General features: G+C 37.5%; 1 protein-coding gene across 1 annotated transcript in view; it reads right to left on the bottom strand.

The window, feature by feature from the left end:
- SLC2A13 (solute carrier family 2 (facilitated glucose transporter), member 13) overlaps positions 1-26172 on the bottom strand; it is a 131273-nt gene that overhangs the window by 88015 nt on the left and 17086 nt on the right. The window contains exons 3-4 of the mRNA XM_009996789.1: positions 25864-26023; positions 19434-19642 (exon numbers count right to left, since the gene is read on the bottom strand). Of these exons, the coding sequence (XP_009995091.1) occupies positions 19434-19642; positions 25864-26023 (369 nt within the window). The remainder of the gene's footprint in view (positions 1-19433; positions 19643-25863; positions 26024-26172) is intronic.

The following is a 26172-nucleotide window of genomic DNA, read 5'->3' as shown; positions in this document are numbered from 1 at the left end:
CCAAGCAAAAACACCCAGCTATCCCCTGCCAAGTGGCTCACTCATATGTGCTCTATCTTCCACCAATTTCATCACAGCTACCAAGAAAAAGGATTTCATGGAGGAAACACAAACCTCCAAAGATGTGACACATGATGCTACTTATACGAGAAGAGTGGTTAAACATTATTCTTACATCAGTTCTTCCAGATAATTTGCTCGGTAAACTAACCTGTGAAAATAAGTCTAGAAAAAATTGATGTCATCCCACTGCGCTACGATACAGGAATGCAGATTTTAAACAGTGACCTTCCTCAGTAAAGGACAGCATCTCAATTCTGTGATTGAGAAGAGCAGTATTTCCCTTCACCATTCGTGTCTGATAGATGATACTGCAATGACACTGATTTTAAATGGGAGGCTTTTCTATTCTTAGTGGACAAAGACAATGATCACAAATGTCACCTACATGACACACTCCTTCCCAGGCCTTGGGTTGAGAGGAGCTTTCAAAAGCAGTTGATGTGACACAACAATAGCAAAACCACATAGTTCTGTCTAGAGTAAAGGCAATAACATTTAAGTAACCATTTCAGACTACCAGTATACAAAATGAACACCAGCATGCTCTTTCTTCCTTGTAAAGTGACAATGAACCATTCTGACCCTTCAGCCCATGAAGCTCTACCAGTATGTACTGCTACAATCCCCTAACTCAGGATTTGTTTTACAATTTGATGACATTAATCAGGTCTCTTCCTACCACCACACTCTACTTATACTTAGTTCCTCCTGAAGGCCAGATATTTGCTTTATAATCTCAAAGTTCATCAATTACTTTAACTCCCTGTGACATTAAACCACAAGGACCAACTGGAAGGATCATATTGACTGTAAATTTTCCACAAATGTGTTTATCACTTTTAAACAAGAAAGTCTTTACACTAAAAATAAGTTAAGCTACTGCAATCTCAAGCACTGTGATGCAACTATAACACATGGGTCTCCAATATCTTCTTTTATTTTACAAGGATGGAAAGAAATATTCAAGAAGGTAAGAAAAACATTAATCTGTCACTGAAACAGTGACTTTTGACTGTTCACATCTGGTATATGCTGCAAGGCGAGTCTCAAAAGACATGTAGATGCTAAAGAGGAGTAAAGCAAAATTAATTACAGCATGAAAACAGCTTTTCAGTTAATAAAAGGAAAAAATGTTTTGTCTGGGGATTTTTTTTGCTTGCTTTTTCTTTCTCAAAGAGCACCACCATGATACCAGCAGTCTTTCATGAAAGAAAAAAGTAAAGTGAGCAATGCAAGACTTTTCACAATGAACTATTCAAGTAATTCAGTTGCTCTTTAAAGTGCATTTCATGTTTTATATACAAAATAGGCAAAACAAATCCACAGACTGTATTTTAAAATAATTTTTCTTACATTCAGTGGATATACTCAGTTTCAAGAATTAAAGAAAAGTAAATTTACCTAGAAAAGTATACAGATATGTACTCAGAATTAACATTTCAGCCATTTCTTCCAGGTACAAGGAAGTGCCTCTGATGGTCTCACTTGCCCCAGAATTAACAAATTGTTCTGGATGTGGATAGCCAAAAAAGATTTGAACAGAGAGATTCATTAATAAATCATCTTTGCCAGCAGGAAAGAAAAAAAAGTGTCCTTCTGGATGTGACATCCTTAGTAAAGAAGCTACAAAAGAAAGGAAATTCCATTTAAGGCAGACTAACATGATGGATACAGACCAAAAGTAAGCACGGGCAAAATTTCAACCTCTGATTTCCCTCAAGTACAGCAAAACCTACAGTTGCAAGCAGCAAGTCTCAGTTCAATTTTTCCTAAGCATTCCTTGTAGGTAACAATTCATTAGTCACTGTTATTGAAACAGTGGAAGAAACAAAAAGTAACCATGCCTACGAAGTATCACAAGAATTAAAGAAATCAAAAGACAATGGTAGTTCTTAAGAAGTATTAAAAACAGGTTAAAGAAATGCAGAAAATAGGAATTAAGTAAAAGCTACAGGACAAGCTTTACCCAGAGCTCATGGGGTGTCACATGAGAAGTGTACATCACTCATTAGGATTAATTTGTGACTCCTGTTTTGACTAGAAAGCTTTCCACACCAAGGTATGCTTCACCTTGGAACCAGTCAAGATGTAATGCATGTGGATTGTCTGTCTACACCTGTCTGTGGGGATGCATTGACCCAGTTAGCTATCTAATGCAATTTTTGGTGATTTTTTCTTAAGTTTTTTGTTTGCATTGCTTAGTATTAATTTTTAAACAGACTGTTAGATGCTTACTGTGTCTGTACACTGCAGCTCAGCTCACAATAGGAGAGCACAGGAGCAGACACAGTCTCCTTTGATGGTGTTGGGTTTCTAAAACACTTGAGAAAAGCATTACAGCACTCTAATCTTGTGAGAGAGCAGAGTCAAGCACTCAGCTTCAAATATACCAGTAATATCAGTTAAGAAGTATGTTTGTGACATCCCCTGCCCCACACTATCTGGAGTGTTTCATGCTGTATGAGATCTACAAGCCACACACAGAAATCCTCCCCACAGGCATTTGGAATCCTACCACAAATCAGTGACAATTTGTGATTGTTTTACATGCACAGAAATTACTCAGACCAACCTCCAAACAAGGATATAGAAGAGAATACCACATTGAATCAAGCTGGACTATATTCAAGTACCAATGTGCTTAAGCTATGGAACAACAGCCTGAACAACTGCTTGGTTTAGCCGGACCCACTTGAGTACGTTTAACAGCAGTCTCAGTACTAAGCCAGCTTTGTCAACATCCACACTTGGAGCTTCTGAAGAGCTTCCACCCACAGCTGGCACGCACCATTTCCTCACACCTCAAGGTGCACATACATGCTCATGTACTTTAGCATAACAGTTTAAGCATGGTCTAGTATTGCCAGGGAAGCTGGGGGAGCTGAATGCCATCACAAGCCTCATGCAACCCTTGGAAACTTCCTTTGGTGCAAAGGCCTTGCCTGTTCTTTCTCTGTGAAGTGGGGTTAGTAGGACTTTTGAAAAAGCAGTTATTCAGAAATCAAGAAGTGCATGCTTTTTATAGAGAGGCATTTCCTAATCAGGTTGCAAAACAAATACTTTTCCTGAGAAAGGCTGAAGAACTTTGTTAATAGGAGGCAAGTCATTAAAAAAAAACCAGTAAAAGAAATTGATTTAGTTGCTGTGAACGTCTAAGTTGTTGCCTTAAAAAAACAACCCACATCTAAATGCATAAGAACATCTGCTGAAAAGGTGAAAAAAGAACCTTCACATTAAAAAATACAGAAGTTACAGAATTAAAGCCATCACTTATGTTCCACAAAGTAGTTAATCTATGGCTAGAGCTTAAGTATGCATACCATACTAAAACTGTGCATGTGGAGACCAGACAATTTCATGGATGACAAATCCAAAAGCATCAGAAACTGGCAGAGTACCTAGGTAAAATACCATGCATGCTCATGCTCTTCTGCTCTTTCCAAGACATTTGCTGTTGGTTACTGCTGAATCAAGAGCTAATGGGACTACCTAAACAAACACAAAAGCAGAATTACAGGCAATTTATTTCTTTCATTTCCACAAATGTGTGAATGCTTCTCTTTGCTTCTGTATGTCTTTCTAATATAACTGCTGAATGCTTTTTTGGTGTTACCAACACATACATTTTGTTAATTAAAAAAAAAAGTCGTGCAACTGTTTGCAGCCACTTGAGTCCATACATTATCTTTAGTAAATAATACAAGAATAGTCATCTAGCATCAGACTTATTACCACTCGAAGATGCCATGTAACTAAACAGCAAACAATGTATGCACATTTCATAGGTGACACATACAGCGTGTGAACTATGTTGCCTCTCAGAAAGGTGCTGTAGTCAAAGAACTTGATGCCTTGGGTCTATTCGCTCTTTGACCAGAAACACATATTGCCTCAACTATTCTTTCTGTAAAACATCAGGTTGACCTTGATCTCTCATAAGTTAAGCCATACAAGGATCACTACCTATAGGCTGTCCAGTACCTAGAATCTTAGTAGCAGAGAAGCTCTAAAAAGACCCCAAGCCTTTATCGCCAGCTGAGTTTACACCCCCTGTCCAAATACGTCAAGTGGAGGAAAACAGGACAAAGTGGTTTGCTTGTAAGAAGTTTGGCTCCATACTGTGGAGCTTCCCAGCAGCTTATGAACACAATGCCATTTTATACCTTTCAACAATAAATGCTTCTAAAAAAACAAAAGAAGGTAAACTTTTCTTGTTGAGCACTACTAGGCCACAATTACAAGTTATTTTACCAAGCATGCCTGCTGATATATTACCACAGGAGTGGTTCAGTTACTGTAGTGATAGATGCTCTTGCATGTTTTTACTAAGAAACACACAAACTCGGGAAAAATATATACAGCCTTTACAGGCTATACCCCAGTTCCTCTGCTCTAGCTACATGGAAAAATTAATAACTGACAAAAAACTCCAAAATAAAACCAAATCAAACAACACAGACTCTCCCTAAAGACATACAGGAGTTTGCACTTCATATAAAGTAAACCAAGTAAATCACTCGCAAAAGTGTTTTCCAATTAAACAAGCACATCTAAAACCTTCTTGAACTTATTTAAGTGTAAAATCCAAGCTTATTCGACAGGTAAAGTTTGGATATAATGTAGTACTACAATTCAGGCCTTAAAGGCAATTCATATAGCAAAAAGAGTTTATACACTATTCAAGGTTTATGTTTTCAACGGAACTCAAACTGTAGATGATACTTTTTCTCTTTGTAGCCATCTCAACTTTTACAAACTGCTGCAAAAAATCCTGAAAATACCTACTGTGCTTATCACTTTAGTAACAAAATACTACACTTTTGAGTATAATATCATATAGGATTGACACAAAATTGATTAGTAATTTTCAGTGGTTGTCTTACAATTAGAACTCACAGATTTTGTCAAATATAACATTGATGTCTCAATAACATTATTACAAAATGTTAGCAAAAATTAGAACTAATATTACTATTAGCCTAAAACAATATTCAAATTTGAAAACACATTAATATTTTTTAGATGCAACCTTAGCACCAAACAATATATTTAAGAGAACCACAAGAAGAAAAAAGGATTGTTTGAAATATTCCATGTAATGATAAAAGAGAACTGCTTTGAAACTGCTGAGCTAAAATTGAAGACAGCTCTTCAGATTCATGATGTTCCAAAACAGAAGGTGGGAAAACATACATAACAGGTTTTGCAGGTTAGTTTCTCTCCTCTGGAGTTAAGAGAAGAAAGGAACAGAAGTTTATCAGCAGGGCAGAAGGGTGCAAGCTTATTGAAACAACATTTCAAAATAACTCTCAGTTGATTTTGAAAACCAGTTGCAGCTGATAAGAAAAAAAACCCACCATATATAGAACCATGTACTTAAAAATATTTTTGTGATGTAGTACCTCCTAACATAGCTATTATAAATTGCACAGTCTATCAAAATGCAGCTGCATCCATGAAATACTCATTGATGTTTTTCAGAATTCACATTTTTAATGAATCTGTCCGCACCTGAACAGAGAGTATCTTGACCTCCATCAGTCACATTCTGGGGGGGATGTCAAAGACAGCGCTACACAGACCAGCTGATATTTTGTATTTTGAGCAAGGCTCACACAGCACAACAGATGACTGGCTGCAGATGGCAGGGAATGTTTCTCGGATGAGAACAGAATGCTAAACTGAGTGATGACTTCTCAAATTTGTAAAATACAAATAATTTGCTTCAAAATAACTACATAAGAAAAAAATTAATTTCTATCTTATCTGTAATGCTGCTTGGTTATGCTACAATTACAAATATAACATAATTTAAGCTAAATTTAAAAATGTCTTTATATTTAATTAATTTTAAAACATGTCCTTTTATTTATTTCATCTAATACAGCATGTCAAGAAATATTTAAAATCAAAGCTTTATCATTATGCAGCCCCAGAGTACATCTATTATTTCTATACTTACAACGTTACTTATTAATGGTAATTTGTCACCCTTATACACAGATTTGTATAATATAAAAGTGGGCAGTTTTCCCCTAATAAAGCATTCAACACCAACAGCTTTATTGACTTAGGGCAGCTCAGCTATCCAAAGCCCTTTCTGTAGGTCTCTGTCAGATGGGAACTGGAGCACCCAAACCCACCATCCAGCACCATCAGCAGCAGCCAGCGGGCACAGACCCTACGGCTCTTCATGGTATTTCACCGCTATCTGAACTAGTAAGGACAACCAAGGGAGCACCTGCTGTGATGAGGGAAATGAGTGTGTATCTCAGAGGTAACACCAGAATCTCTGCAGATTTCGGTTGATATTTTCACATTGAACATTCTCAGGTTACAACTTTAAGAAAATCTTGACTTTTGCTGCAAAAGATCTCACGGAACCTGCCATTAAGACCAACTGAAAGATGCAGTTTCAACCCTGCATTGGTACAACATGATTCCTCTCTGCCAAATGAACATAAACATTTCAGGTACTTGTCAAGCTCTGGCTGTCAGGGTATGGCACAAAAAAATCAAAGTGTATGAGTAACCAAAAAGATACCATTTGGTTTTTATGTATGCACACACTATGCTTAAATAACACAACATTTTGCCTGCAAAACACCATCTCACATATAAAATAGGCTGCCCATATTCCCTTCTTTAGAAAAACCAAAGCTCCACAAATTCTGTATCCTCAGTCTATCCTACTGTTTTTTTGAAGATCTGGAGACCAAAAAAAAACAGCTTGAAGGATACCAAGTATGACAGATGGGGGCAGGATGATTAATTTGAGGCTGCTCACTCATAAATAGGTGGTATTTGGGTATCCTATCATTCTCCTGCGAATGTGGTTCAAAGGTATGTGAAGCTTTAAACAACCCAATCTAGAGGAGAAATGGTGTCTCAGACCTCCTCCATTGTTATACTGCACCATAATAGAGTACCATAAACACATAACTATATGCAATCTTATTTATTTGCAAACTGTTACCCCCTACCTGCCCTAAGTAGGTTTTAATTTATCTTCCATTGTAGACTCTAATGACTCTTGTCTCTGAGTACTACTAAAAATAATCACCATGTAACAAAACAATAAAAAATAAAGTTCCAACAAATACGAAAGATGCAAAGGTAATACAACTCACCATTAAATCACAGAATCATAGAATGGCTTGAGTTGGAAGGGACCTTAAAGATCATCTAGTTCCAACCCCCCTGCACGGGCAGGGACACCTCCCACTAGACCAGGTTGCTCAGAGTCCCACCCAACCTGGCCTTGAACACTTCCAGGGAAGGGGCTTCCACAACTTCCCTGGGCAACCTGTGCCAGAGTCTTACCACTCTCACAATAAATAATTTCTTCCTAATGTCTGATCTAAAGCTCCCCTCTTCCAGTTTTGATCCATTACCTCTTGTCCTCTCCCTACAAGCCCTTGTAAAAAGTCCCTCCCTAGCTTCCTGCAGCCCCTTCGGGTACTGGAAGTCTGCCATGAGGTTCCCCCAGAGCCTTCTCTTCTCCAGGCTGAACAACCCCAACTCCCTCAGCCTGTCTTCATACAAAAGGTTCTCCAGCCCTCTGATCATCTTCGTGGCCCTTCTCTGGATTCACTCCAACAGGTCCATGTTCTTCTCATAGACTCCAGAACTGGATAGAGGACTCCAGGTGGTGTCTCATGAGAGCAAAGCAGAGAGAGGGACTGCCTCTCTCAATCTGCTGGCCACACTTCTTTTGATGCAGCCCAGGACACAGCTGGCTTTCTGGCCTGCAAGCACACACTACTGGCTCACATTGAGCTTCTTGTGCACCATCACCCCTAAGTCCTTTTCCTCCAGACTGCTTTTGATCCATTCTCCACCCAACCTCTATTTGTGCTTGGGATTGCCCCGACCCAGGTGCAGAACCCTGCACTTGGCCTTGCTGAACTTCATGCAGTTTGCACAAGCTCACGTCTCAAAGCTTTGTGTAATCAGCAAACTTGCTGAGTGTGCACTCAATGCCACCACCTGTGTTGCTGACAAAGATGTTAAATAGCACAAATTTTAAAGTTTAAATCTACTTGGTAGCAACAAGAAAATTATATGCAGACTCTGATTCTTGCTGCACATGGCGAAAAGCAAAAAGGAGAAATTATAAGCAGGGAAAAAATAAGTACCAGAAAGAGCTTACAATTAAGAAAAAAAAAATAAATTACGTACAGGGCAATATAGATGCATTTTTTAGTAATAAATATTCTGTTTTCCTTTGGCTATGAAGTGAACTATTCTGTAACTGCCACCTTTAGCAACAGCCAGAACCACCCACATTTTAAATTTGCGTTTATTGCCATAGAAACCTGTATTTGCTTTAACTAAAAAGGAAGTCTCCTGGCTCACGACCAATCATCTACTTTCTACACCATACACTACAGAAGATATAATGCATTCATTTATGTATCCATACTTGCACTCTCTTAAATGAGCTACATCCACCTCAGCTACAATGAAAATCACATGCATTTAATGTTATGTAAGATATTTATACAACATTTATATGTAAATGACAAGAAACTAGTGCAATCTATATAGTCACAAAAGGACAGAATTATTTTTAAAGTACTTATGGTCTTAAAAGTACTTAAAGTACTTATGGTCCACTTTCAAGAATAGTTTAGTTGATTTTTGCTTCAATAGGAATTTATCAAGAGCAATTATCCACCATTTTATTGAATATTTGTAATTAAACCTTTCCATGTTCAGTAAGTGACAGCAAACAAGTCAAAACACACTGAAGAAAGTGGTATTTTTGTTCTCTTTATGGCCACTGACACCAAGGAGAATGCATACAAAAATTAAAGATGTTCAGTACTGATAAAAACCCCAAATATATTCATGCAGTTCTAGTACCAAAAAAAAGGTCTAGACTTTTGCTGCCCTAAAGTACTGTTCTACAAGGCAAAGAAATGCCTGAAAGTCCTTACAGCCCCAGTTGACACGGGTCTGGGCACACAGACACCCCACAAATGCCAGTGGGTTTCCACCAGCCCCAGCCCATCACTGCAGACCAGCCAGCAGAGCAAGGCTACTGTGTGCTACAGCAAAGATGCTTGTTCCATAACCTATGACTAAAACTGCCCTTTCACTATAAAAGTACAGAATAAATATGCAGCATGCTTAATTAACTGTATTTAAGCAGCTACCAGCAATATAGCAACTTGAACTCTTGGCGTTTTCTTAGCAATTGTACAAGCTCCTTGCAAAGGAAGACAGGAAAAATACCAACACACGAGGTTTGCCAACACAATATTGGCCTGTAGTCAGCTCTGTAAGGGGAGAACTGGATGCTCACTAAGTATGGCAGGGAAAAGGAGAAACATCTCAAGGCCTCGACAACCTTTAGTTACAGAATTATTCTAAATGTAACTTACAATATCACAGAAAAAAATATTTCTTCATTTGTAAATAACCACATTGTGAGATAATTTACTTTGACTAGATAACATTTGCTATAGGAATTTGGGTGAATCTCAGAGTATCTGTAGATACTGAACTACACTGGCTTTGAAAACATTTCTTATTCAACAGAAATATTCAAGAATGTGCAGAATCAGAAAAAACAAAAAAAAGTTCAAAACCATCATTATCTATAAATTCAGTACTTCTGAATGTTCACAGAAAAAAACCCATACACTAATTGACCACTACCAGAACAGGGGAGTGATCCTGTCCTCAGAGGAAAAAGACATTTAACAGAATAGTGGTTTCCAGGAGAGGGGGAGAGGAGTGCAAAAAAACAGCAAATGGCTTTTCATGAAGGAATTGGTCATGGGGTTTTTTTCTTGTTTTTTGGTGGGGGTAGTTGGTTTAATCGTTTTTTAATAAAAGAGTAACCTGAAAAGAGGGGTGTAGAGGGACCAGCTTTAAAATTTTCTTTCTTTGTTAACTGAGCTATTCAGAACTTTATTTGTACAGGGATTTGTAGAACACTATTTAAATACTGTTTATTATTTGTGAAAACCACAATTTCCAAAGAGTTTCTACTAAAATTTTCAAGTTTGCAATGCATTTGCTACAGCTTCACATAAAAAATTCCAAAGCACTTTAAAACTACCAAAACAAATATGTCTAAGGAAACTACAGTTTCCCCACAGACAACTGACAAGCAGAAAGAAAGACTAAATTAATTAGATAAATTATTCATTGTGAGTTATTCATGCTGCATTAGTTATCTCGTGCGCACACACACGCTTCAACCTCTAATCTACATGGACATTTTCCAGGAGATCAGTAATATTTCAGAATACAAAATAGTATAATAAACTTCCTAGAAAGTGCTTCACTTACAGAAAAGTGTAAGCCCACTAACACATTCATTCAGATGATATAAGGACAAGGTGGTGCTCATCCTTCCTATTCTGGAGTGAAATAACACAAGGAGGAAATTCTTTTCTACAGATTTGGCTCTGTAGCAAGACTAACACACTACTACCCAGTTGTATCATCACTACGGGTTAAGAGATACCATTAAAACAATCTACCAAAAAGGAATGAAACATTCTAACATTTTGCTGACCAAAAAATTACAATAAAACACCGTTCTGGACCGGTACACCAATTGTAAAAATAACAGTCAAACAGAATTAACATAAAGAAAGAAACTGCTTCTCATCTCCCAGTTAAAAGCACTAGACCAAAATACATATTCTAGTCAAACAGTCGTCTTGGAAGTACCACACTCACTTTTATTTATTCTCAAAAGGGAAAAATTACAACAACTAGCTTTCTGAGCATAATGAAAGCTCAAGAATATTTGTATAAGGGGGCATTCAAAATGGATACTTTGGGAGTCACTGCAGCAACATGCTTAGCAGCAATCTGCATTGAAGTATTTTCCTTTTTTCAAATACATCTTCAGTCAAGCCAAACACAATCCACACATGGCAACACGCCAGCTTTGATAGACTCTCACACTGGTTGGCAAGGTTTATAGAAATGCACAGTGCATGATGAATACTTTGGATTAACTGCTGTAAGGCAGGCAAGAAGAGCTGCTTTATTCTGCTCCAATTCTTTCAGGTACAGCAGAAGAATAAAGTGTCTTGAAAACAGAGGAGATCAAAAAAACCCAGTGGTGTTATTTTACGAGGCGAGAGAAAAAGATGAGCTTTGGACAAAAATCAGGCGAACAATACTTTGGTGAAGGTCTCCAGAAAAAATAAAACCTGACTAGATTGGAGGAGCAGAATATGACCTTATATAAAAGAAGTGTGAGCACTGTTTAAAACCCTTCTTCCTCCCTAATGGTTTCTTCCTATTCACAAAGTACTTCCACGTAAACAGACTATATAAACACTAGATTTACCTGACCACAGAGCCAAAGAAATACTTCTATTGTTGAGGATTCATTAACACCTGATGGGTGTCCCAGGGAAGGTAGGAGAGGAACAGAGTCAGCTCTGCTCTGATGTGGTTCTTACAACACTGCAAAACAATATTAAATTTAAAAAAGCCAAACACAACAAATTAAAAAAAAACACAAAAAAACAACCAAAAAAACCCGAAAAAACCAACCCAAAACACTACCAAAAAAACCCACAAAACATTTTTCATTTCAATGATTCTGCTAAAAAGGCTAAAATGAGATGAAAACAAAGTTTGCTCAGCTACTTGTCTGTAGCATTTACAGATAAATATTGCTATTATAAACCTTGAATTCATTTTAGAGTTACTACTCATCTTCACAAGGTCAGAGAGGAAAGAAGCTGAAATACTATCTCCAACTTTTGCCAAAGAACCTGCTTTAAGAGCTAAATAATGAATCATATTACTAAGCTTAGTGAAGTGTTATAATTATTCCTCAGCAATCTAAAAAAAGTTTTCCCCCTATGCCCATTAACATTTCCACGCAACACTGTGTATTTTGTCTGAATCCCTGCTGCATGTAAACAGGGATCTCAAGTTTAGAATTGTGCATTCAGTGCAGATGCTGGATCCAGCAGGGAAATGACAGAAGAACTAGGACTTTTTTTCTTTTTATTTTTTATTTACTTTTCTTTTTTAATTAACTGAGCTCTCAAAATACCATTAGCAGCTCCAGAGGTACCATAACTTTATTATTTCTTAAAAACAATACACACACAAAAAAATAAAATATCTGTAATTTCAGATGAGAAACAAGGACATGAACTGTAACTGTTTCAGAAAAAAAACAACACAGGCCCAAAGAACAAATTCTGCAGTGAACGCAGCATGGGCCCATTTCTCACACAAAACTACGCAGGATATTCAAAATTACATTTCCCATTTGTAACACAATGGGGCTGACCACGCTCCAGGCACCCCACTGCAAACCAAACCCACTCTCCAGCACCCTGGCTCCACAGTCTTGCTTTGTCCATGCAGATGGAAAAGGCAGGAGCCCAGCCAGCAGGACGGTAGCAACAAACCCTGGTGCTGCCCTTGAGAAGCAGTTATCACATTGCCACAGCGGGCAAGGCTGACCTGCTGCCACCTGCCTCAAGCCACCAGCCCAATGCTGTAGCTTTCCTTTAAGCAGGTGTACTGTCCCTTATTTCTATCCCAGCATTAAAATCCTACAACTGCCTTTCACCAACGCAGGCTTCTCTCTCTCAGGCCCACCTCACTTCCTCAGGCTAGTGTAACAAACTCTGTGGTATGCACACTGCACAGGTGTCTCCCACCACTCACTTTCTCTCTCATCATTTCTGTACTGAGTGAAGAACCAGTTTCATTACTGTTCAGCAGAGGTTTGCCTCCCAGCAATGCAAGAACCACCTTCTTCAGGTTGCCTTTCCCCCCCTGTCCCCTCCCTTTATCCTATTACTAGTCTTTTCTGTCTGCTTCACTCCTTTAGTATTACTCCTCTTATGCACATCCATTTTCCCTTATTTTTGACAAAGAATCTTCTCCTGAAGTCTTTCAAGCTCATTTCTGCCAGGAATCTTTAGTCCACCTTTCTTAAAATCTCACCATGAGATATGAATTCTTATTTCCCCATACAAGACCAAAACAAAGCACACTATCCTTATTCACGGCCTCTCCTTTGGTCAGTGTTAGATTTAGAAGAACCACATTGTTTCATGAAAGAATATCAATCCCTAGTCTTATTCTTCCAACACTTTTTTTCCACTCCGAGGCACGTGTTTTCACAGAACAGACACCTGCTCCTAAGGAAAGCACAGGGAGCAGCTGAATGTTCAGTGATGCACCAGTACTGGAGTGGAATCCAATACTGTTTCCAGACATGTAGTCCCACAAGTCACCTCAGCTTAAGAGCAGCAGTTAATAGTACCTGAACATTTGCAAATTCAGTTTCAATCTGTGAATAATGTTACTTGGCTTAAAATAAAATTTTTACACCCACATTTATCTTTTAACTGATAAGACATGACATCTTTTATATTTTTTCATTTTTCAGACGTGTAGCTTGAATTTTCTGTAGGCCTCAGAAACTGTGAACTATAAAGCTAAGAATGCTGTCAACAGAAAGACAATTTGACTTCTAAAAGCTTTATAGTGAATCAGAAGTGAGGTAAAGAAACAAAACGAGATCAAGACCTCCTGCCTTGTAGTGCTTCCCTTCACTTACATTTATGTTTTACAGAGTTCTGCTTTTTCCTTTATGACTACCAAATACAAAATCTGCCTGGACATCAGGCAAAGAAGAGTTTATTCCAAGAGATGTATCTGAAGCAGTCAACCCTTAAGAATCTGATCTTCAGACAGGCAATTAACAGCTATTTCCAGATGATCAATTTATTACAGCACAGTGAAAATTAAGGTGAGATATTAAGGGACTGGGTTTGGTCAGAAGCCACTGAAGCAATGCTGACTCAAAAAGCCCTGCCAGGTAAACACACTAACACCAGGATTCCTGAAGTATACAGACATTCCCAAACTCACAGCTAGGCATGTGAACTAAACGTGTAAGTAGAGCTCTAGGATAACAGAAACAAACTATTATTTTTAAAATACAGCAGTCATATTTCTATACAAGGAAGAAAATAATTGTTCTTTATACACTGTATTTCTCAAATGTCATATTTGCATAAAAAGTCAGCCTTTGAAAATACTTTAAAGATAAAAGAACTGAAAAAATCTTCTCTCTCTTTATCAATTGTTTAATACAGTAATTCATACTTTCAGTATTCCTTGCCAAGTTTTTAGAAGGCTTTTTCTTGTTATCTGATCGTACACTGAATGGAGTAAGCACACTTTTTCAAGATGGAATGTATCCATGTTCTATTTGCCTGCATTGCATGCATTTTTAATTATCCAGAGGAGTGCTGTTTTATGGGTTCAACTCAAAACAAATTCCAATACACATGAAGAATTTTTGTTCTTATGGGAACAATGAAAAAATTCTACGCATCAAATAGCTGAAACACAAGAATTAAATGAAGATATTTCTTTCAAGTACCTCTTGCACTGACCACGCTTCTAACAAGATTCAAAGCCAAAATCCACTTGGAACTGACCCTTGCATTTGGTATTGTCACAAGCCAGAATTTCAGGCTGACACGACTACCAGCCATATTGGATTTGAGGTTTTCTTCAATGAATCCTTAGCCCAACTCCTTTGCTTTCTTTTCCTCCAAATACTTCCATCTAATTCCATGGTTACAGGTAACAACAGCCACTTGGATAGGAATTTGCTTCAAATAAGGATTTCAGTGCCTGGAAGTGGAATTATTCAGAGTTTTCTGCGCAGCCATAACAGCACATCACAGTATTGCCAAGTTGCATTAAGTAAGATTCCAGCTCATGTCGAATAATAATAATAATTTTAGTATCTTTTTCAACACCTAGCATGTCGTAGGATATAAAGGACTCCCAGAAGTAAGGGAAGAATTATGATCAAGAATGAAAACACTGCAAGTTTCTGTTATCTCCCTGGAAATATGTATATCAAATGGTTCCAGACAAAGGCATAGCCAGGAAGACTAACAGGATAAATATATTTAAGTAGAGAAGGTGCAAGAAATGGAAATATACTGGAACCAGGAAGGACTGAGGGTCCAGATCTCCTGCCTGATAATATCCTATTTTAAACGACAGCTAACATGGTAAAGTTGTGTGCTGGAACCTCATGCTAACTAGGTGATTTTACCTTTATATCATTCAAGATACATCTCCAACAGGGTAATACAAAACCTAAAAAAGGAGACTGATTCACTGATCCAATAGGAAATTCAACAAATATGTGAGTCAAGCTTACAGGAGAGAAAGAGTGGCATCAATACACTTTTCTTGGTCTCACAAAAAAAAAAAAATTTAAAAAAATTACAAAATATATTAAAAATAATGAAAACACAAGAAAATGTCTGATCTAGAATCAATGTATTGCGTAACATTCTGGTACAGGCATGGAATGATATATTAAACAATATAGCAGTGTAATAATCGATTTTCTAAATCACTCACTGAGTTTCCCAGAAGCTACATGGTTCCATTCTCCACTGAGCCTCAACAGTTTTTCATGGCCAGAATTACTAAGCATAACATGTGCAAAAAAGACATCTTCATGAACAAAAGTCGGCACATATATATGCATAAAAACAGATAATAAAATGTAAAAGTTCACAAGCATAGCAGGTAAGGCCAAAAGTCTCAACCCTAATTCACACATTAGAGAAATGTTGAACAAATAGGATTGGGAGATTACACAGCTCTCCTAGTGCAATTATGATCTATGGTTACGCATCCTTCATCTGCACAAAAATAAATGTCTAGTCTTAATGCAAATGATGTTCATTTCATCAAGATGTTAAGTTAGTACTGTCCTCGTCACTACTGCTTTCATGTGGAACACCACGCGTCCTGGCACATCACAGCTCAGCACTGTCACAGGACGGGTGTGAGGAAAAGCCACACAGTTTGCAGATGCTTTCAGGCAAAAAGACAGTACAAACTGATACTCTTCTGTGATTTGTTTTGAACACTGGAGTGTTGTCAAGCATATAGGAAGTTAATGATCTATTTTAAAAGTCTCTCTGGAAGCAATAAATTATTTCCTTCCAGTCTGAAACGACCACTGTGCTGGTAGATTGTAAGACTTCTGCAAAAGGTGTGCTAGATAGCTTAATTATTATACACAAAACCGTCACTGCTAAATTAACACCAAAGTGCTTGCTCTACAATAAGCATCACAAATCCCACCCCCTAATTCACTTAGGTGCTTAAATTACTTAATCTATACCTGCTGTCTGTTAAGGTGCAGTGTCAGTGCCTGCCTGCATTGCTGAGATTTCATTGCCCATTTTTAATTAATGTGTAGTGTAGAACCTCTGCCTTAACTGTACTTAAACCCAGGTTAACTAATGTGCAGTGTAAAACCTCTGCCTTAACTGTACTAAAACCCACCATTCAGCAGCAGTGCGAGTCAGACATGTTTTGCTAAGAGTCACTCCAGGAAGTCTCTCCTAGCAACGCCTTTGATCCTTCCCTCAGCTGCAAACCCCTTCTGACCATTCTCTCCCCTTTTCACTTCTCTAAGGCTTCAGAGCCTGAGTCCAGCACTGGGGAATCTCCAGGATCCACAGAATATTTGAAGGGGAAGTCCACTTTGTGCCTATAAACTACTGCTTACACAGTGCTTGGGGAGCTCCCTTCTCTCTAGGAGACCCTTCTATCTTGATTTTCCTACCAACAGCTCTCTTTTGCACTAGAGCCCCACCATCTGAGATAGGGATGTTGTTAAAAGCTTATGATTAGCTGGACCTCTGTTGTAATAGTACTGCAGAATTCAATGTCCTGCCCTTCCCTTCTCAAAATGCAAGGTTACAACACCAGGTCACACTGGAGGTACAGAACAGAACCATGCAAAAGCAGTCTTCTGGCATGACTTCCAAAAAAAGGCCATTTTTTTCCCCAGTAATGGGGAAAGTATCAACAAATAGATCCTTTTCCTGATACATGCTATAATATAAGCATGCTAAGCAGTGTCAGCAGCAGTGATTTGGCTGAATGCATTGGAAAGGATAAAGATAAGTGAATCATTCACTTATTAGGTACCCATCCCACATGGGTACAAAAGACTTCTGAAACAGAAGTTTGCTGCTGAAGGCATTTTTATTATTTTCAAGACAGAAGCTGCTGGATGACCACGTGGGAAAAGCAATTAACTTCTCTGGTTCTATGACAGACATTACAAATCTTTAAGAAAGTAGCTTAAAAAACACAGATAAAGTTCCCCCATAATTCACTATTTCTGAGACAAGAATAGTTACAAAAGCCATCACAGCTTTTAGTGTGGGACTGGAGAATATGTTACAGTCACATTCTCTTACTCCCTTGCAGAGAAGGAGTCAAACACAGGGTTTTTTTCATGTAGAAAATTATGCCCTAAGAAACTAGCAAAGATGCTTTTGTATCAATTAATGAAAAAGAACATCTATTCTTTCTCAAGAAAAGAAAGCCAAATGGTTTTCAATCTCTGAAGTTAACCTTCCCTGAATGCCACACACACCCCCCCTCAGTTTAGGGTCATTAAAACTTTTTGTAAAACTAGAATGATATCCACAGTGTCTGATAGGAATTACTACAATCACTCGTTTTAAAACATTGCCTGCCACAAATTGAATAAGTTAATTAAAGAAGTACTACGGGAATATATAAAACAAAGAAAAAAATCCATGTAGCAAAATGAAACAAGAAGTTTTTGCAGAAGCCCTGACTTGAATAGTCAATATTTGGAACACCTAGCAATGAAATAATTAATAGTAAGTTGCTCCTGCACTATGTATGCCAAATTCAATATTGAGGATCCAGACAAATCTTCAATAAATTAAATTAATTACAATTTAATAATACGTTTAGAGTAAGTCACAGAAAGGTAACAAACGTAATGTATGTCTTGATGCTGACACACAACATACCTTTTTACAATAAAGTCTTTGGGTTAAATGGGATGAATCTCAATTATTACCAAGTTATAATAAAAACCAAGAGTTACTGTAACTATCTAATGCCTACTTCCTAAGCATTTATAACATGTGGAACAGTATATACTTTTAACTATGTTACTTTTTAATGCCCTGTTTGGACAGCTCTGAAGCTGTAGATGACCTGAGAAGAAAACACTGATTGTCTGTAACAAAGATGACTCCTAAGAACGTGCTTGATTTAACTAAACCCCAGGAACACAAATTATTCAGGAGGGGGTGGGATCAGGAGATAAACACATCCCAGAAAGCTAACAACCTCATAATTAGTGTACCAGTCCACATAACAAACATAGAGAGGACTGATTCAACAAATGAGCTGGAGTTAGTCCTGGCAGTCCTACAACACTGCATTGAGTTTACACACAAACAGTGAAACAGCAGCATGGGGAAAGAATTAGAGTCAGAAACAGGGTCCTACCCTATAGCCCAGTGACTAAAAATAAGGGACTGGATCAAACACCTGCTTCTTTTATTTCTACAAAGCATAAATCTTTAATACCAGGTATTAAGTGGCTCTCCACAGAATCAAAAAGCCCAATTCCTAATTAGGATCAAGAACCTCAGCACAGGACTCTTAAACTCTAGCTGTTGAACAAACAGCACTTCAGGTTTTTATCAAATCAGCTTCAACAAACTTCTTTTTTTTTTTTTACATTAATTCTAAGAAGTTACAGTATTTTCCTATTGGTGTTTAAAGAAGCAAGAATTAAGATGAGCCTTTCTTAAGAGCCTCAGATTCCCATGTTAACACTTTCAGCACAAAGCAAAGGAAAAATACATAGTGGACAGTCAATTGAATGGTAATCTTCCTTTGAAAGTACAAACATAAGTACATACATAAAGTCTTGAGCAATTATGGCATAAGGATACAAAAGAGTAAAAAAAGTATTTTATTTAGATGCCTTATTCTCTTGGGGGCAGACCAAAACTACTTTCAGAAGCTGCCTTTACTGAGAACAAATCTCTATATTAAATGCTAAATTTTGTAAATGTTTCCAGAGGCTGCTTGTCTAGAATCTAGTCAGCCAGAACAGGACCTCTAGATAATTCAGGCATGTAAAATATCTTATTTCTGAGCTTCCTAGTGGCTGTTTGGCCTTGTCCACTGATAAAAGAATCCAAAATTTATTTTATTTCCACTCTTCAAGATGTACATTCTTAAACTGAGTAACTTTTTTGAGCACATATCTCACATAAACATAAGTGTTATAAACCTATAATCCTACACCACTTTACTTTTTCCTCACATAAGAAATCAAAACCTGATTTAAAACTGTGGGATCACAGAAACATGTTAATTTTTTAAACTACCAGTACATAAGGTATTTCAAATAGTAAAACAGACAACAAAAAGGAAACACCCAATTCCCACAGACTACAACACTTCTGCCAACTTTTATCTCTTCACTGATAGGCAGAGAGGTCAACAAGCATTCAGCATACCTGCTCCAACTTCTTTTTCTTCTTCTTCAATGTTGTTTTTGATACTGTCATACTCCTCATCGATTGCCTGGTTGCCACGCATTTGAGACAGAATTCTCCGTGCTCTCTGAGTCTGGCCTTTCTGAATGAGCCAGCGGGGACTTTCAGGAAGAAACAGGAATCCAAGAAACTGTATAACTGCTGGAACAGCTGACAGGCCCAGCATGTACCTGCAAATAAGCAAATAAATATCTACTATTTGCCTACAAAAATACGCTACGAGAAGACTCAGTTACAGCTACTCAAACTGAGATTTACAACCAAACCCTTCTATTGTATTCTTTATCACCAGAAGTTAAGCAGGAAAGAATCATATTCTGCAATTATTTTAGAAAACAGGATCCTTATTTTCACTTCCAGGAATACTCAAGGACATGTTGATTCTTCTGTCACCACTGACCCTACAGCCACTGGTCCCAAGGACACTAAGTCAGATTAAATAAAAACTCTGAAACATTCTAGTAGTTTGGAAACTTCTTCAGTGAAGACATTAAGAAGAGATTTAACAGAAAGGAAAGGCACAGAGAAGAATGGGTACTGCTAATGGCAAAGAGGAGACTGAAATCCTGCTACTTGTTTTACAAACATAAAAACCCAACAACAACAAAAAACAAAACCACACCAAAAAAAGAAAAAAAAAAAAAAAAAAAAAAAACCCACCCAAAAAAAAAAAAAAAAAAAAAAAAACCCACCCAAAAAAAAAAAAAAAAAAAAAAAAACCCACCCAAAAAAAAAAAAAAAAAAAAAAAAGAAAAAAACCCACACCAAAACCACTCAATGAAAAATGCTTAATTTCATCAGTAATATGTATACACAGAGATGTGACCAAGGAATATGCCTCTTTTGTAAGAAGATGACTGGTTTTACTTTTGAAAATTTCTGACTATAAGCAGAAACACTGAAAAATTTAATTTCAGCAGCAAACTAATTTACACCAGATCCTTTAGACAGTGTGCTCTTAACCTTTCAGCCAGCTGCAATGTTAGGTTTTAAATCAAAGCTGCATTTTAGATGCCATGGGGAAGACAATTATATACAGCATTAAGGCTAGATCTTTACTAAAGAGAATTACCTATGGCAGAAGAGTTATGCTTCCAAGGATCAGCACTGACACCTGTGACAACACCCACAGATACCATGATTTTTGCTCCAGCTAAAGGGAGGAGAAAAGACTGTGGAAGACAAGCATACCAACAACTTTCATGGGTGGTCCTCATCTATAAACTTCATATGTTTATATTCCATCAATAAAACACTACAATAGCAACAAGAATTGCAAAACCATGTATAATTTTGTTCTGCTTTTTAAATCTAACTTTTTCACAATTGTGAAACGTGCTTCGCTGAAATATTTTTTCACTGCCATTAGAAACTTCAATGATGTCACCTGCACATTACTGCAGCTATCACACATTTCATATCAGCAGTTATCATTATTAATACACCTCCAGAAATTAGCCCTCAGACTGAATACTGAGGTAGCCTGTACTCATAAACAGGTCCACACCTTGGCATCAGCCAGGAGATCAGGCAGATTTGCTAATCTCTCCTCTCTTCATACCCCAGGATACTTTCACACAGATAACTCAGCAGTCTCTCACCTGGATGTTTTTATAAAGCATGCTAGGAAATGGGATTGCTAACAGCGATGGAAAGAGAGCACAACCATTAATGGAAACCTTGTTTCAGGGCAATGAACCAAATATATGTCAAGTCCTAATGCATTCTGGAAGGAAATGGAAAAATATTTTCTACTATGTTCTTCAAGACATTTGTAAACTCAACAAAGAAAGCAGCCAAAGGGGAATGCAAAGAGGATGGCCATCCTCTGACAGGTCTAGGACAACTCTCCACTGCCAACCCTCTGTGGGACATCTCTCCACAGATCGGCAGGTCCTTTCCCACCTGTGACAATGTGCATGCTGGCCAGTCTTCCTAAAATGAGCCCTCAAGTTCTTCCTAAAACCAGCAAAAATTTCCAAGGGTCATACAAGTAAATCTTGGTCTAGAAAGAAATCTTTGAGCAAGTATTTTATTTTTCTAACACTTTAAGACTAGCATAGCTCATCATCAGTATTTAAAAAAAAATGAAAAGCAGATGGAATAAAAGAAATTCAAAATACCAAGCTTGTGGGAAGATTACTAGTTGAGTAGCCTCTAGCCAACATATCAAAGAAGTGTCACTAACGCACTAATGTCCATATTTCTTCCTGTGCTCTTTCCTTTCCACAAACGTTCTGGTAGCTGTTTACTGAATCAACTTTACACATTCACCACTGATGCTCACTACACTGTACAGTCAGTATGTGCATTTGAGTGGTATTTAGAAAGCCTTTTCTATTACAACTTAAAAGTAGAACAAAACCATAGAGATTAAAACCAGAACTGCTGTACTCTGTTAAACTACAAGGAAAAGAGTCTTTTAATGAATCTAAATAAACAGATTTAGTCCTTTATGCTCAAAATTACCTAATTTCTGCTCCTCCAAAGCCCTTCAGTCCCTTAAATGCAGCCAAGCCTCCAGAACTAAGCAACTGAGTACGTGCAATCATCTTTGCAGGCAAAATCAACTGATGCTCCTGAAAGCTTGATCCACCCTGTTAAAGCTACCAGCTGGACTCTATTGGATTGTTTATCACAAGTAAGAGAAAAAAGAAATGTACAGAAAGTGCTCACTCATTGAGGTCAGTTTCCAGTCAACATGTCTCCTGTCAAAGTTGAGTGCAGGGAGCAGGCAAGAAGGAAATGTTCAGTTGAGAGCATAAAACCACTGCAAGTTCAAGAGTTGCTGCCATTTCCAGATCAAGCAACTTAGATATAAACAATTTAGAGTAAAAGCAGGCAATTTTAGACATTTCATGCAGTGAGCCACCTTTCAGAAATCTAATATAGTTCTTTCCTATAGACAGTACAAGATTTTGCATTTGAAGCCAGATGTCTAGCAGACCTGAAAAAAATCCAGTATGAAATTTAATAAGTCTGCCATACCATTTCTCCTTCTCAGATATATTGCTGCAGTATAATTAAGATGGCATTAGCAGGATTTATAAAACTAACCTTACATAGGAGTCAGATTAAATATTTGTTTTCTTTGGTTTATTTTTATTTAATATCCAGCATTTCCAGGAAAAAGCATAGCTGAGTAGAACTAAGTTCCTTATTGGTTTTTGTAGCATTCCAACAGTTAGCCAGTCAATCACTAAAAGCTACAATAATTGCCCTGATTTTTCTTCTTACATGTGATGACTCAGGATTGAACATCTGTGTTTTCTCCCCATGTGTTTGCTGGCCAGTCTTTTCAGGTGAGAGACCATCTGTACTTTTCCCTGCTCAGTCTTAGGTTCCAGGAAACTAGCTTAGGACATAAAACTATGCAATTCCCAATTAAGAGCTCCAGCATTGCAGCTGAGAATCCCCAGATACCTCACCACTAGGACAGCTTCAGTTTCTGCCCAATGCATCATCAATAGTTTCACCCTATTCCACTCCCCTCGCTCCAGTAGAACCAGTACTTGACTTACACACAACCCAGAGCATTGCTGCATTAGCAGAAGTTACCCGGCATGAGCCAGCAGGCTGCAAGGAACAGCAACTCCTCAATATTCAACAAACCATGCTGCATCTATAAGATTAGGACCACTAACACGAGAAAGAGCTACAAACCAGGAATAACTGGGGTGTATGACACAAAAGAGGCTGAGATAATCGGGTTTGTGTTGACCAGAAAAGAGACGATCAAGAGGAGATCCAACTAAATCTTTTACAACTGAAAATGAGAGAAGACGGAGATCCACTCTTCTCAGATGTACACTGCGAAAGGGCAGAGTCCATAGTCACAAGTTGCTACAAGGAAAATTCGGTTCAAAGATGAGGGAAAACAATTTGTCATAGTACAAGCAATTGAACAACTGAACAAGTTGTCTTGATTTGTGGAAATGTCCACAGTTGGAGATTTGCAAAAGCCAGCACCTCACACATCTCTGATCAAACACCCAGCCTCCTAGACTTACTCATCCACAGATTCTACATTTTAATTTTACTCAGTTCAAATAGGTTAGAAGGCCTGATTTATACCAGAGTAGTTTATTTTTTGTTCCAAATAGAAGAGTAAGTTGCAGCAATGTAGAAGTTCTGAGAACTTGTGCAGTATTTCACTGGGTGGGAACCTCACTCTTTTAAGGTGTAGTGGCATATTGAAACATCAATGTTTTACAAAAAGGTGAAATCTACATTTGACAATTATTGTTGCTTTCCACCTAATCTTCCACTTTAGCTAAAAATATTTATAAATTAACATATCAAAAGATAACTTTCATGTGTGTAACAAAATTACATTTTTCACTTAAATAACCATTTACATACAAATGCACTTGTCAATCCTGTGTCACTGCTTGATTTGAAAACCGATACATCCTATACTACAATGTAGTCTGTCTGACTGATAAAGGAGTCTAGAAGTTTGGTTTCAAGCTACAACAATTTAAGCTAGGGAACACCTTCATTTATCTGACCAATTAAACAGAAAGCACAGCTCCAATAAAATCAGTACTTGTCAGATACTTTATTAGCTTGTATTTTTCTTCCAATATGCTAGTATTTACTGACACACAAATTACAAACGCATTCTTACCTCCTATGTGTCAGCCCACTAATGGGAAAAAAAACCCCAGATTCACATCTGTAAAAGCTTCCTCTCGCTGAATCCCCACCCACCAAACTTGAAAAGTCTGCCTCAACAGAAAGTACAGAAAGTCTGCAGCAGTGACTCAGAGCTCCACTTCTTAGTGACTGTCTTTATTTGTCCATCCCTCCCATTCAGCCCCATGCACAGGGAGCCATTACACCAGCAAACTACTTCTAGGCTACAAATTACTTTTAAATAATAAAGCAACTACTGAATAACTTGCATTAGGGATCTAATGCTTCAGTTTGTATTTTACCTAGAAATGCAATACTATGTTCAATTAGCCTTTCTCAAAATTGAGCATTTTTCTTTAACTGCAGAAAGGGATTAGTAACCCTTTACAACTAGGTTTTCTATCAGTGAAGGTTGTTTCTCCCTTCTCCATAAGCGGATATATAGTCTGCCAGAGAATGCAGCTGCACAATAATGAAAGGTTATGAAAAGCTTCACACAAAAATGCAAAATGCTATTTTAACTTGAGCTAAAGCAAGCAATATATTTTCAGAAAGCAAAAACCAGAGCTAAAACTTAAATTAAAATTAAAATCAGCATGAAGCAACTTTTTTCTGAAGGTCAACTTTGACATCTTTTTACAAAAGAGGCAAAGGAAACAATCACATGGACAAAAAAAATAAAAACCTCAAACTTCTTGAATCTTCAGACATAGGAAATTAAACCATAGATTCATTTAGAAGAAAATATTGTTTGTTTTAACATGTATTTCTTTACATACCATAAAAAGATCAGCTTCCAAGTTCATCTGTATACCAAGTTCCAAATTAATTGTTCCTAACTTAAATCAGTGAAATAAGAAATCCCTATTCAGCTCCACTGGAAGCCAGAGAACACACATTTATGCTGCAAGTATTCGGAGCAGAAGCAGCATTCCTCAAATTATTTTCAAGTAGCAATATCATCCCAGGCTGGAGCAACAGAAATCAAAGACCCTACAACCACGTGTCCCTTCCCTAAGGGTGTTTCAAGAGATGAGCACATTTGAGTAAGCACAAGTTCCAGAAGTTGGAACATATTAATTATTCCTCCTACACATTTCTGTTAATTATTTTTTCAAATCAGCATTGCAAATAATACTGAGCCATTGAAATAATCTCTCTTAAATGACACACTACCATAAATACAGTAGGTATAACACTCCAGCCCAAAAGCACCTGGTGATGTCTACAGGAAGAACATAATATTCAGAAAATAAGAGTAAGAGATTCATATTCATCTATAACCTAAGCTTTTAAGTATAAAGTTATGCTAAAATATCCTTTACCTCTATTCTGATTGGATTACTACTGCTCAGATAAAGAATATTCTAAATACACCTCTATTTTGCACATACAGCATCATACTTACTAGAAATTTGCCTTCTGAAAAATCAGCATGCAATTACTCTAAATGCAGAAGGCAAGCGACTTTCATACACATCATGATGATCATTCAAGCTTGTTTATGCATATGAATTGCTCATCCATTTTAAAGTTTAATAAAGTAAAAAAAACACCAAACACATTGTGAATATTAAGCCTAAGTGAAAGAAGTAGGGATAGTGTTTAGCAAGAGTTAATTATTAAAGTTCCATTTCAGCGTACAGTTTTACCACTCCATATGTAAACTCTAGTTCACCAACAAGGATTAAAACAGTTGTCAACCAAATCACAACCATGCCAGTTTGGCTTTTAGAAAGGAAGACTCACAAACCTCCATCCATCCTTTGCGAGGTAGCTGAAGACTCCATCAACAACACTTGCAAAAAACTGCCCTCCAGTGATGAACAGAGTGTTAATGGTGACTAATCTGCCTCTTAAGTGCGGTGGAGCAACCTCTGCGATGTACACTGGCACAGTCATAGATGCTACACCTACAAAAGTAAATTAAAGTACAGTTATAAAATCAAGAGAGGTACTACAACCCTTTTTCATCATATAATATTTTAAACAGAAATGGAAAAATCTGCAAGAACGTGATTTCCAGGTTCCAAAAGATGAGAAGAAAGTAAGTACACCTGCT

Source organism: Chaetura pelagica, unplaced genomic scaffold, assembly GCF_000747805.2.
Source record: "Chaetura pelagica isolate M959 unplaced genomic scaffold, ChaPel_1.0 scaffold534, whole genome shotgun sequence".
Taxonomy (NCBI): Eukaryota; Metazoa; Chordata; class Aves; order Apodiformes; family Apodidae; genus Chaetura; species Chaetura pelagica.
Note: the sequence above shows the minus strand (reverse complement) of the source record. Positions and strands in the feature narration are given on the sequence as shown.